Here is a 13821-nt window from a genome sequence, read left to right as displayed (position 1 = left end):
TTATTTGTTTTTGGTGAGGCAATTGGGATTAAGTGACTTACCTAGGGTCACACAGCTAGGAAGTATTAAGTGTCTAAGGTCACATTTGAACTCAGGTCCTCCTGACTTCAGCACCATCTAGCTGCCCCTGTACTTTTATTTTTAAAAAGGATTTCAACATTGCATCTTTATAATTAAAACTGGATGTTACAAATGGGGGTGATATTGTGCTGTAAGGGTGACAGCATGTCTTTGAATGGGTTGGTGGTTCTATTTAGGTTTCTGGATCATGTTAAAAATGAAGAAAGTCCTGGACCACCAATTGGAAATCATCATGCCTTTTTCTCTGATGATCAGGAACCCTACCCTGTGACAGATATAGCAGATCTAATTCGGGACTCCTATGAGGTAAGAAGGTCTACCTGGAAACTTTTTTTTAAAGGAATAGTGAAATTATACAGTTTGCATTTGCTGTTTCTATATATGAAGGTTTTTTTGTTTGTTTTGTTTTTTGCTAAAATTGGGGTTAAGTGACGTGCCCAGGGTCACACAGCTAGGAAGTGTTAAATATCTGAGGCCACATTTGAACTCAGGTCCTCCTGACTTCAAGGCTGATGCTCTATCCACTGCACCACCTAGTTGCCCCTATGAAGTTATTTTTCAAGCGTATATTTTATTGCAGAAATTTGGAGACCAGTCAGTGGAAATGATTGAGCATATGCGTTGCAGACATCGGATCCGAGTTCTCCAAGGTCACGAAGACACAACAAAACAGAATGTCGTAAGTGAAGCTCAGAATGGCTGCTGTGCCCAGCATATGGTGGGAATCCCGATTTTTTTTTTTTTACATTCCACATTTACTTTCTAGAAGTATTACAGCACTAAGTCACCAGACATGTATGAGTGACTTTAGAGAAAGGGAAGTTTACATTTCGAATTTTTATGCATGACTGAGCCTAATTTTCTGGACTTCCCCATGTGACCTGTTTTACTCTTCCCCATACATGGAAGCAGGTTTTCACTCCAGGTTTTTCCTTTTCTTAAAGCTCCGGGTTGTTATCCCAGAAGTATCAATTCTCCCTGAAGATTTAGAAGAACTCTATGACTTATTCAAGGTATGAATGTCAAGAAGTTAAAGGAAAACTTAAAGCTTTTTTGTGATTGATATATCATTCAGAGCTGTCTTTGAAAAAATCTGTAATAATGCTAAGAAAAACTTTTTTATTTGTTGTTGTTCAGTCTCGTGACCTCAGTTGGGGTTTTCTTGGTTGGTCATTTCCTTCTCCAGCTTATTTTGCAAATGAGGAAATTAAGGCAAACAGGGTTCTGTTGGCCCTGGGGAGGGGAGCTGAGTATCTGGATTTTCTTTACTTCAGGTTTGACATTTTATGCACTACAGCGCCACCTAGCATCTCCTTGTTATCTAGGCAGAAAACCAAATTATCCAGTATTCAGAACTTGGGAAGCATCAGTAAAGGTAGGATTCTAAGTGAACTGTTCTAAGTTTAATGATAAATCCTCTGGGAACCCCAAGATTCTAGAAGAGAGCTGCAAACTCAGTAGTGAAAGGTCTCTAAATAGATAAAATAAGTGTTATAAAATTTATCTTATACATGCTCCATTCACATTTTGGCAGTTCTAATTTTAAGCACAATTTGAACAAATTGTGTTCAATTGATTGTTAGCATGCAGGTGAAAAGTAGAAAAGTAATGAGGGTGGTATGGGAAAGATGACAAGAAATGATCTCTGATGGCAAGAAATGACTGTTGAAGGAGAAACCATGAAAAAGACACAGGAATTTTAAGAACCACAGCATCTAACATCTTTTTGTGTGGGTGCAAATATCCTGCCATTAACAAGTTTGGGGGCCATAATAAAAGTCACAAATGATTGTGACTTTGAAAGGTTTGACTATGTTTAAAATACTATGCATTGGAAGTCAAGGAAGTATGGTGCATTTTAGGAAGATTTCTTTCAAAAAGTTGTGGGGTTTGTTTGTTCCTAAAACTTTGCTTTTATCTAAACATTAATTGGAAGAGTCACTCTGGAGTACCATTTCACACCAATGCTTGGATAAATGAGGTGCTACACCTAATTTGTGCCACACTGGATTTTGTATTTGAGTGGCAGGTGATCATGTCTTAGGGAATAAGCCAAAACACCTTTTTATAACACTTTAAGGTTTACAAAGAAAACTAAAACCTGAATAATAAGCCAAAACTCCTTTTTTATAACACTTTTAGGGTTTACAAAAACTAAAGCCCTGTTCCTGATCATACAGCCATTAAGAATTGGAGTTCACTTGTAGATAGTAAATTCTGTGCAAACTACTGGGATGATCAAGTGAGGTTATTTTTAAGGATGGGGGAAACTTGGGCATATATGTAGGTAGCAGGAAAACCATAGTAGAAAAGAGTTGGGATAACAGAAGGGACAATCTGCAGAAGATAGGATGGAATGGGATCACCTGAGCTTGTGGAGAAGTTTGCTTAGTAAGAAAGGCCACCTCTTCATGGGAGACAAGGATAAATCGATATGGATTTGTTGAAATGGAAGTCCCCTAGTTAGAAGAGAGAACTTGGGGAGTAAAGGCGAACAGACTAGCACTCAATTTCTAATAGAAATAGACTGAGAAATTAACAGATTAGTTTTAAAGGGTACTGAATTTGGAGTAAAATAACCTAACCTAGTTTCAAATCCTTTTTGCTTCTTTATACCAGTGTGACCATTTAAGCAAAATCCTTTGTTTTTTCCTTTTTCATAAAATGAAGTTGGTGAAGAATCAAGTTCTTTCTGGTTCTCAATTCTATGACTTGCAAATGGGCACAAAGCCATTAAAAATGGCACACTGGAACTGGTCCCCAAGTGCTGTTATTTCCATAATGCCACCTTCTTCTGCACTGTCCCCTAACATTACCATAAAAATAAAATTAGACAAGTTGTGAATGATTCATCTCTCCCATGGTTCCTAGAAACCTCCATTCTAGTGGCTCATGTTCATATTTAACTTTTTTTTTTTTTTTTTTTTTAAGAGAGAACATATGATAAGCTGTTATTGGGAACAGACAAGTCCTGCATTTCAACACCATAATCCCAACAGACCGTATGCTGAACAGTATCTGATTGATGCTCAACAGTTCACCAACTTATACAAACTTGTCTCTCCATGGACATGTGGTGCCCACACTGAGATCCTGGCTGAAAGGACTTTTCGCCTCCTGGATGAAAACATGGATAATCTTATTGCATTCAAAGGGTTTGCTGTCTGCCTAGGTAAAACTATATGGGTAACATTATACTAGTGTATGTTCTTTCCAGAAAATGTTTGTGATGACTAAATCGAAAACTAAGTTGAACATCAAACTTTCCAACTATCTTTGCTACTCTGAAGGTAACTTTTAAAGTATAAATTTCATTAACGAAGACTATGGGCAGTAATGAGGATGCAAATTTGGAAAGCACCTAGATTTAAGTTCACTAATACTGATTACACTGAATTTCTGTTAAGTGCTATGTTTTCATTCGACAAAATATTTTATTCTAGCCCTTTTGCCTAAAAAAGGTCAAAAAGAAAGCTAAGAGCTATTTTGCAGAGTTTTGTTCAAAACTCAAATTTGCTAAAACCTATATCGATAATTTTTTTAAAATGTGGAATTATCAAAAGCCACATATGCAAAGTGAACTATTTCTACTTTTAGTTGAATATAGTATAACACATTTTCCACTTCTCATTTGCAGATATTATGTATAATGGAGAAATGAATGAAAAAATAAAACTTCTATATAGGCTCCACCTCCCTCCAGGTAAGACATAAAAAAGAAACACCTTCTTTAGCCTACCCATAGACACATGTAATGCATTACTAAATACTGTAGATGATGTTTCAAATTTAAGAGGTACCATCCTATAAAGACATTCAGAACTCTACTGAATATAGAAAATATATGAAAAACAAATTTTTTAAAGGTATCTTATTTTTACAAAGCTTACTTATATCAAATGAGATTTGGGGGCCAACCTGCTATCTTGCTTTTCTTCTTCAAGCTAATTGGTATTTTGGTCTGCGTGGCAGCTGGAGGGAAGGACAATAGTTTGACCAAACTTAAGTAAATGAAAACAAAACTAAAGGACAAACAAACTTTTACTCAAAAAGAGGTACTTGTTAGTGAGGAACCAAGGAACACTGGGTAGTCAACTCCAAATTGAACTTAGGGAAGATGTACATGAAAAGCCATCTTTTTCAGTCAGTTAGCTTGACTTGGCTTCATGGTTTAGGATCATGGTGCTGAAATGTAGGACTAGTCTGTTCCCAATCATGTTACTGATTACAAGCTGAACCCAAGTGAAACAAATGTGACCATTTCAATCAAGTGGCTGACATTTTCACATATAACAGCTTAAAAAGGCAACTTTAGGGTTTACACAGGACTGTAATGACATTATCTCATTTGAAATCACAACAATCTTGTGAGATGTGACGCATTAACCTCATTTTACAAGAAATTTAAAGCCAAGGCAGGTAGGTTGTGACTGGCCCTAGGTCATATAACAAGCTAGATCAGCTATAGCTCTGGTTTCATTTTCTCTCAAACACAAAAAACAAATTTCAGATAGTTTTTTAACACCCTCAGGGCAGGGGTAAATTTCTTGGAGTCCATGAATATCAAAATATTGATAATCATTTCAATGTGATATGTTTCTTTGTAATACTATGCATTTTTACATATTTAAAAGTACTATTTTAAGAAGTTAACACGAGGTTAATAACTCCTATTTTACATGTACTGGACTACCTGCCAGCCAGGGGAGAGAATGGGGGGAAGGAGGGGAGAATGGGGAGAGGTTTTGCAAGAGTCAATGTTGAAAAATATAATTAAAAAAAAACCAAACTCCTGTTTTAGAGCCAGAAGTCCTATAGTTCACCTTTCATTTTGGTAATTCAAAAACCTTACTTTGTATTAGTTAAGATCACTTGGAACATTTAGAGGGAAGAGTGATGAACCTAGAATTATAGGATTGGGGTTCAAAACCAAACTCTTACTATCTTTAAACAAATTATCTTGTGCTCTCTGCATTCACCTGAAAAATCTATCTATAGAAATCCTATTAAAAAACATGTTACTAATTTAGACTTCAGTGCCATCTTGTGGAGGTTTCACCAATTATTTCAGACTGAAGTAAATTACCAAACAGGATTTAATATTCTGATTTTACCAACTAAGATAATGGTACCTAGATTTAAAGACAAAGATGTTACTTATCCAAGGTCTTATTATCCAAAACTGGAACTAAACCAGGTATACTTATATCATTAAATTGTAATTAAGAACTAGTTTAAAGAAAGTTAGATGAGAATTTAAATGCTACTTTTTTTTTCTTTTTTTTTAAAGCTCTCACTGAAAATGACAAGGATAGTCAATCACCGTTAAAGAATCCACTGTTGTCAACTTCAAGACCCCTGGTCTTTGGAAAGTCAAATGGTATGTATTGGCTTTAATCTTTTTAAATATTTCCTTTAGATATAATACTCTTAATTGCTGAAATGACCTTTATACCCCACCCACTATCCCCATTTTCTCAAATCCCTTGGAAATAAAGATTCCCCAAATCAGAATGCATTCATATCTGGCTCCTCTTAATTATATCATCGCCCTATAAAAGATTTTTCCTTATTAAATCCAAGTCCTTCATGTCTGTAACTATGTGGGGGAAAATTAAAAGCTATTATAGTATCTTTGACATAGAAAGTATGTAATTAAAATCCTTAATTCCATATTATATTGAAATCTTTAACCCTGAACTGGAAAACCTTTGTCCTTTGGGTTTGCTAGGACCTGTCTTTAAGCTCATATTTGTAAATCCCAACAACCTTACTAATATTGTTGGCATTTCCAAGTTATACTTGAAATAAAACTGAAAAAGTTATCTTTATGGTTCCCCTCTGTTCTTAGATCATTTTTATGCTCCTTCTTGCTTTTACTGAATGGTTTTATCACTTTGTTTTCTCTGACTCAAGGTGATGCAATTGATTATCAGAAGCAGCTGAAACAAATGCTTAAGGATTTAGCTAAAGAAAAAGATAAAACTGAAAAAGAATTGCCCAAAATGAGCCAGGTAATGGATGTTATTTCAAATATGAATACCATGATTCTACATTCAGCTATATGTTTAGAATTTAGTTTGACATATATGATACTTTTCCTTAGCTCAGATAGTTGTCAGATGATAGCCAAGGCCAATGTAGTGCCAGAAATCTTTCTAGGCAAGTAGGACATGCTCCAGACTATGCTTCTGCTGGCCTAATCTTCAAAAAAGTCCAGGCTCACTTTCAAGGGATTCAAGGACTACAAATTACAGCTATCAAATGTGGTTCCAAAGGAGTATGAACAAAATTGCCTTTAGGAGAAATACTTGGGTAGTATTCTTGAGGACTTCAGTTTTCAAAAGGAATTGATTAGTGCAGAAATGGGTTTTGGCATTTAAGTACAAATTCAGATTAGAATGCATGTAACTTTATGAACAGTTCACAGTATAGTAAAAATGTTAAAAATTAACTGCATGGTGACATTGTCAAGTCTGTTAAATTAATTAAGCTAAATCCAAATAGATTTTTTTGGAACTACAAAAACTCAATTTGGTATTCTAAAATTCAGATCATGTGTGCTCCATGCTGGACAATTCTAAAATTTCAACTCTTTAAAGAGACTGCTTGTGATCTTCAAATGAAACACTGCCGTTGTGTATCGTAGGTGTAACATGATGACATAAAGTTTTACCTAACTTTTTATCTGAATTTGCCACTACAATTTCACTGGTGATATCCCTTACTTTTAGAAGTAACCACTTGTAAATCTTTACTGGAAAGTATACTAATTATTTGTTTTGTTTTTTTTTTCCTTTTCAGAGAGAATTTATCCAGTTCTGCAAAACTTTATATAGCATGTTTCATGAAGATCCAGAAGAAAATGATCTCTATCAAGCTATTGCCACAGTAACAACTTTGTTACTGCAGATTGGAGAAGTAGGGCAGAGAAGCAGCAGCTCAGGAAGCTGTTCTGACGAGTATATGGACGATGTACAGACAGAAGCGTGTGCTTCCACTTCTGACCAGGACTCAGTTTTCACTGACATGGGGAAGATACCTCAGAGACATTCCCAATCGTTATCTATGACAGAAGGGGATTGGACTGTTTCCCTTGAGCATATTTTAGCATCACTTTTGACTGAACAGTCGCTAGTAAACTTCTTTGAAAAGCCACTAGACATAAAATCTAAACTTGAAAATGCCAAGATCAATCAGTATAGTCTCAAAACCAATGAGCTGAGCCACCAGTCTGAGTAAAGGACAGCACAACGTAGCACGACACCACCTTCTGCGGAGTACACTGGAGGATGCTATACCAAAGCACATGTTGCAAACAAGGCTGCTTTTCAGTTTCTTAGCGTTATTATTCTAAATAGTGAGTTCTGTCCAACTATCAGCTTAAGTTTAAATGGTATCTTGGTTAAGACAGCAACCTAATGAAATTGGGGAAAAATACTTCTAGAACTTGGACAGAAGTCATTCATTCCTTTCTTTATCAAATCTCTAACCAATTCTAGCTAAAGACCCTGGAGCAGACAAGAGCAGAGCAGGCTATGCTCCTGGCTATTCCTGATGTCTCCTAATGTTTAAGCTACAATTTCATTTCAGTTTGCTGCTGCTTACCTCTTGTATAGAGGCATACCTCTATTTTTTCCTAACATCCCCCTCCCCCAATCAATGAATGTAAAAGATGTTGCTCAGTGAGATTTAGGTTTTTTTTTTGAGGGGAGGAACTAATTCACATCCAGGTTTAAGAGCTACTGTTTGCAATTGGCTTGTTTTTTCTTTTTTTGCACTAATCCTGAAAATCTGTTTCAATGCTGGTAATTGAAACTGTTTTAATATTTTTGGTTGTATTCAATTTGTATGTCTTGCAAAAAAAAAAAAAAAAAAGTGTACAAACCATGCTTTTGATGTTGTTGGTCCCCAAAAGCAATTTTTAATAATATTCTTTTGTATTAACTTGCTGGTTTTCTTTAAGTTACTTGGACATTCCTCATAGCCATATCCCTTTTCCATAAACTTTTTAAGCACACATACATACCTAGAATTTGGGAACTAAAAGACCTTGGCTAAAACTTGGTCCAGCCTTCTCAGTGTATAAGCAAATCACTTGGAAAACACCTCCTTTAGAATATACTCTACTTATGTATATTTCATTTCCACTAGAAGACAAATAACCTTTTAATACAGTGGATATTTATCATTTTTAATCATCTGCTATAGAGGTATCAACCCCTAAAATAACAAAGACCCCAAGCTTTTCAACAACAGCCATCCCCATTACAAGATGAGGAATCATCAACACTAGTTTTGGATCTTACAAAAAGGAGTTTGTCATAAATGAAATGCTGACAGATATTCACTGCAACCAAATGCTCAAATCATTAACAAGTTTCCTACACCCCCCCCTTAATTCTGAATAATTGGTCTCCTTCCCCCTACATAATGGCAGCAGAAACCTATTTGTGTTCCTTGGTGCAACATGGGTAAACATGAAGCCCTCTTGGCTTCCTTCAAGTTGGGAGTTTAGTCTATAGACTTCAAATTACTGGTTCTACCATGATCCTCCTACTGACTAAAATCTTATTCCATCATCCATTAAGAATTTAAAAGTAGGTACCCAGAGCCTACTTAAAAAGCAAATTTTTGCCTAAGCAAAACCCAGTCACAAACAAGTAACTTACAGTCAAAACAGGCTAGTAGCTGACATTTTATAACTTTATTTAAACAAAGTTCAATTTAGTTTTCATCCACATTGACTGTCTGTAAGCCTGAAAAGCAAACAGAAAACACCAAGTGAATATTTTGACATATATAATCATAATCAGGCATACGCTAATAAATGTTTTGTCTTCAAAAAATTAAGTCTTCAGAGATCTCACACAAGTTGTTAAACTTACTTTTGAAAGTGGTGACAGGCACGTAAGTAACCAACGTATACAGCTTATTTGGTGAATCTTCATCCTCATTGCGTTTTCTGGACAAACGCACTCGGATACGGTATGGGACATTCCTGAGAGAAGATAGGTTTTATGAAGGTTTTGCCAAAATAAATGCATCTTTCACATGAAAACTGAAGGCTTCAGGGATGCAGACAACCACTTAAAATGTAATAAAAGTAAAACCTAAGCTAACCCCTTGCTTCTGACACAAGTGCTTTCCTATATCTTCACTTATTAAGTGGTTACCCTCACTCATGTTTAGACTAACAGTTTATAACAATTATGGAAATATAGATTGGGTTTTTTTTTTTTTGACAAGGTGGGGGGAAAAGTTGATTTAATTAGAAGTCAATAAAACTGTTTCTTTGGGGTTGGAATTAATAGTTCTGCATAGGTTTACTAATAATGACCTAAATTTGAAGAAGGGAAAGAGCTAATATTAGCATAAAAACACCTTATACTTTTGAAAATGTCATTCACAGTTAATAATTTTAGAACTCCATGGGAAACTATGTAAATTGTAGACAAATAAGTACCTTATTCCTTTGGCCCAAACAGCTTTGTTAAGTCTTGTATCAATGCGTACATCTGGGGTTCCCATTTCTTTCATGGCAAATTTGCGGATTTCCTTCAGAGCCCGAGGAGCTCGTTTTTTGAAGCCTCTAAAATTCAAAGGAAAAAAAATTTGATACAAACTTACTTTAAAAAAAAAAAAAAAAGTTGAACTATAACTGTCCCTATTTCAACAGCAAAGCAAATCAAAAACTAAAAGCCCACCTTCTATAGTACCCTCCCATCTATTCTGTACATGCCATATAAGTTTTTATCCCCCCCCCAACTTTTCTCCATTAAAATGTACACTTCAGGAGAGGCATGTTTTTAGTTTTCTTCATGTTTTCAGTCTGTAGCCAAGTAGCATATAAAGCATGCTGACTAAATAAAAACTAGACATGGCTATACTGTGATTGGGTGATATAGAATATTCACAAAGATATGATGAGGATGGCAGAGATTTTCCCAGCCAAGTAACTAATGTCTAGCACTTCTCTTTCCTCCCAGACCTAGCATTTCAGTAAATGTCTAGCACCTGCTCATACTACAATGTGCCAGAGACAAGATCAATCTAGGTCTTCCTGATTCCAAAGCCTCCTAAGTGATCAGTAAACAATTAAGTGATGAAGGATTTGATCCAGCCACTGTTTTCCCCCACTTTATAAAAGAGGACTGCACTCAGAGAATCTATAGTCACTGAGACTCGGGTGACACTTAGCAAGTTGTGGAACCAGGACAAACTCAGGGCTTCTGTCCTAACCAAGATTTTCCCACCAAGATTCTTGTGGTCAGGGGCAGCTAAGTGGTGCAGTAAATAAAGACTTGAGTTCAAATGCCTCGGGAAAAAAGATTCTTATAGTCACAACCTTATACTGCTGTAAAGGTACAGCATAAATCTATTCAGGCATAGATGTATTTTAAAAACTGAAGGCAAATTTCATAAATGATCTATTTTAGCTTACCACTTTTAGCTCCTTTTTAAAGTAGGTACAGTTGTATTCAAAACTGTCAAAAGATTGTAACTATATGCAGCACAATAATATTAACTAAAATATCTAGTGCAAATTAATTTTTAGAAGGAACATGAGTAGTATCTTGGTTATCACCAAATTGTACATGTAGTAGAAGATAAAGTTAACAAGGTTTGGTCCCTGCCCTTAGGAAACTTCCATCTCCTTGCAGAAAAAACAGAGTCCAAATTTACCTGGTGCTTCTCACTGCATTTTAGGGTTGGAATCCTATCACTATTACTATTCTATAGATGAAGCTCATGAGATCTTAAATCTTATTCCACATGGTCGAACTAAGGTTCAGGGAGGTCAGAGGCCCAAAGTCACAGTGGAAGCAGAAACAGGATTTGAACTCAAAAGGTCTGACTTTTCAAAGACTGTGTTCCAAGTGTACCAGTCTCCTAATCAGGATTCCAAGTTTAGCTCAACCACTCAATACTTACATAATCTTAGGCAGGCTACACGACCCTTTTGTGTAACTTGTAAAAATTCAGATATTTGTAAAATTAATATATTTTCAACATTATATAAGGTTGTGGTGTGGAGGGGCTTGAATTCCAGATCTTCTAAATAGTCTTCCCTTGAGATGAACTTGTTCACTTATAGTAACTTGTCTTTTCAGTTCAGGCTTAAAAAAGCCTCCTCCTCCCCCCAAAAGCCAAAAACCAGAGATGAATTCACACCCAGTAAAACCAAAAATACAAACTAGAAAATACTTAATGACTTCATATAATAAGCACTTTGTAAGGTGGAGCTAAAGAAATCATTTTTACCTAAAACTTTTTTAGGCCCACAACTATCTGTCCAAATATTATATAAACAAAAACATACAACATAAACAATAAGAAATGAAGATAGACTAATTGTAAATGTTGCCAGACCAGCCATTTAGGACTCCTGCTAGACCTTTGCAAAGCAAAAGAAAACTATTTGGAAGTAGAATACCTCCCAGAATGAATAAATGAAATTAAATTTGAAATGCTCCTCCACATACTGCTCAATTTTAGTAAATAAACATACTAAAATGGAAAACCTTAAAGAACGCAGCTTTACCTTCTGACTCCCCTGACTCCTTATGGTTTCAAACACTAAATTCAATGAACACTGAGCAATAAAGATTTAAGCTGCGCCATAATTTTAATTTGAAACATCTCCAGTTGCTTTTCATGTCACTCTTAACAACCTAAGTCTTGGTTTCACGTCACAAACTCAAAACACCCTAGCCTTTTCCATGCTAAGGTAAGAAAAATTCAACATTCCAGGCAACAGGCTATGGTTCAACTGCTTCCCTGTAAAAACGTGCAATTCAGAATTAAGCTTTCTTCAAACCCGCAAATCACTCAATTTAAGCTTCCAGAAATTCCCTAAATGCAGTTCAAAAAGCATTTTTTTTGCCTTTGAAATTTAACATGCACTTACACAAAAACCGTGGCTTCAACTTCAAATCCATTTCTTCCAACTTACATTTTTAAGAGAATTCAACACTTTACAATTTTTTATGTGGACAGCTTCTAGGTTGTTGAAAATTTGTGATTTTCTACTCTTTGTATCGACGGACCAAAATCCTGCAGACGGTGGCCCCCTCCCCCCCCGGACTCGTGGAGAAACGTTCCTCACTTACACTCCATGGATCCTCTTGTGAATGTTGATCGTGTACTCTCTGGTCACCACCTCGTTGATGGCAGAACGCCCCTTCTTCTTCTCTCCACCTTTCTTTGCGGGAGCCATCTACACAGACAGCATAGGTAAACTTTAAAGGCGGTTAATGACAAATCACACTCCCTTTCCTCCGCTCATTCTCCCCCTTCCTCCATTCAGCATACTCCCCACTTCCGGGAGGAATCCAACCCGGCCACCCCAGCCCCCAGCCGCCGTTTCCAGACCTTCCTCCCCCAGCATGAAAAACTTGCTGCCGTGAGTGTCCGAGGAGCTCCGCAAGTGCGGGTCCATATACCTCAGTTTCTCCCACAACCCCCTGCGGCTTAAGGAGCCGGAGCCCTTTCTGCTTGAGCTCCGGCAGTCCGCGTTCTGCCTGCTCTCCAGGTCCAGGCCTCGAGAGAGGCTGAAGCTGCCCTGAGCCTCATAGCGGACACTGTGCCGCGGATTCCCACTCCGGGGGGAAAGAGGAGCCTCGGACTAGACAGGAAGGGAGCCTGCTGCCCAAGTTGGAGCGAAGCCCAGCAAGGATGGAGCTGGATTCCAAGGGGTTAGACTCTGAGAACACACTTACCCTGCCCGGGACCAGTTCGGAAAGGAAGAACGGAGGGGATTGTGGGAAAACCTAATACCTAGGCCCCAGTACTACTTCCGGGTCGCGCGTGCGCAGAACAGAGAGACGGTGACGTGAAAACGCTAAAAAGGGGGAGGAAGGATTCGAGGAGTGGAAGGGGAAAGAGGCGGAGTGGGAGAATTCAGAATTATAAGCGTCACACGCTGGGCGGGGCAGAAAAAAGTCAAACTCCGGTCCCTTTAGTAGTTATTTTAATTTCCTCTCCTTAAACATTTTACTGGAGAGAAGGCAGCCTTCCCGGACGGAGAAACGAGCTGGTTCCCTGTGGTTTCCGCCCTACTCGCCGTTCTTTCCCCTCTGGCCTTTGCACAGATCCTGACGATGAAAATGCTTTCTCTCTGTCCTTCCACCTCCTAGAATGCCTATCTAATAGCTGTAGGAAGCCGTTCCCCGATTTTTCATTTGAGCTATCAAATAGCCAAATATGCACTTGCTTGAGAGAGAATTCTGAATGGAAATGTTTGGACTCAGATGGCTTTAACCTTTTTTTTTTTTACCCTCAAGGTCTCTTTAAAGCGCCTACAGCGGAGGTCCTGGGTCACTAGGTGCGGTAGGCTGAGAGAACCTGAAGTACTGATAAGATTATAACATTCCCAGAGGCCGGCCCAGAAGGGCACCCTCGGAGGAGCTCTAGGGTAGCCAGCCCCGCCCTGCTGTGTCCAATCAAAATCCAAATCAGATCAACCTCTCCTCCTCCCCCCATGTTAAATTCCCCCTACAAGTGTGTCCAGGCCCGAGCTATCATCATTGCTGAGTCCCTTTAGGGTTAGGCCGCCACAGTTCTATGTTGGTATATTTCATTTCCCAACCATGCTACATAGTGTCTAACTACGAGCTCTCCCAAATGTAGTTCTTACTTATCATTCCCGGTATCCGTCACTTTGTAAACATAAATCAATCTACCTTATGCCATAGAGAATATTGCCAAAGAAATATGTTCCCTTATTCACATTCAACT

General features: G+C 37.6%; 2 protein-coding genes across 4 annotated transcripts in view; one reads left to right on the top strand and one right to left on the bottom strand.

Moving 5' to 3' along the window:
• TBC1D8 (TBC1 domain family member 8) overlaps positions 1 to 8025 on the top strand; it is a 113464-nt gene extending 105439 nt beyond the window's left edge. For 2 of the 3 annotated variants that reach the window (XM_074300421.1, XM_074300422.1), the window contains exons 13-20: positions 258 to 387; positions 662 to 760; positions 1026 to 1094; positions 3013 to 3253; positions 3719 to 3784; positions 5372 to 5461; positions 5998 to 6095; positions 6886 to 8025. In XM_074300421.1, coding sequence (XP_074156522.1) covers positions 258 to 387; positions 662 to 760; positions 1026 to 1094; positions 3013 to 3253; positions 3719 to 3784; positions 5372 to 5461; positions 5998 to 6095; positions 6886 to 7323 — 1231 coding nt within the window. In that variant the 3' untranslated portion in view covers positions 7324 to 8025. Of the gene's footprint in view, positions 1 to 257; positions 510 to 618; positions 761 to 1025; positions 1095 to 3012; positions 3254 to 3718; positions 3785 to 5371; positions 5462 to 5997; positions 6096 to 6885 lie in introns of all 3 variants that reach the window. The other variant, XM_074300420.1, reaches the window with a different exon arrangement.
• Positions 8026 to 8773: 748 nt separating this feature from the next.
• RPL31 (ribosomal protein L31) lies at positions 8774 to 12925 on the bottom strand. The gene is made up of 5 exons (XM_074300423.1): positions 12804 to 12925; positions 12195 to 12301; positions 9548 to 9673; positions 8970 to 9082; positions 8774 to 8840 (listed from the first exon to the last, which is right to left on the bottom strand). The coding sequence occupies exons 2-5, from the start codon at positions 12299 to 12301 to the stop codon at positions 8809 to 8811; spliced, it is 378 nt and encodes a 125-aa protein (XP_074156524.1). The 5' UTR covers positions 12804 to 12925; the 3' UTR covers positions 8774 to 8808.
• Between the last annotated feature and the right edge of the window lie 896 nt (positions 12926 to 13821).

The sequence above is a fragment of the Sminthopsis crassicaudata genome, chromosome 3 (assembly GCF_048593235.1).
Source record: "Sminthopsis crassicaudata isolate SCR6 chromosome 3, ASM4859323v1, whole genome shotgun sequence".
Lineage (NCBI taxonomy): Eukaryota > Metazoa > Chordata > Mammalia > Dasyuromorphia > Dasyuridae > Sminthopsis > Sminthopsis crassicaudata.
This window is presented reverse-complemented; position numbering and strand designations above follow the sequence as displayed.

What these genes read in the sequence shown, in the direction of transcription:
- RPL31 (XM_074300423.1), bottom strand. Translation starts at nt 12,301, where the DNA reads ATGGCTCCCGCAAAGAAAGGTGGAGAGAAGAAGAAGGGGCGTTCTGCC. An exon ending in GTTTGGGCCAAAGGAATAAG is followed by an intron (nt 9,083 to 9,547) that starts GTACTTATTTGT and finishes ATCTTCTCTCAG; the next exon opens with GAATGTCCCATACCGTATCC. An exon ending in GCCTGTCACCACTTTCAAAA is followed by an intron (nt 8,841 to 8,969) that starts GTAAGTTTAACA and finishes TTTGCTTTTCAG; the next exon opens with GCTTACAGACAGTCAATGTG.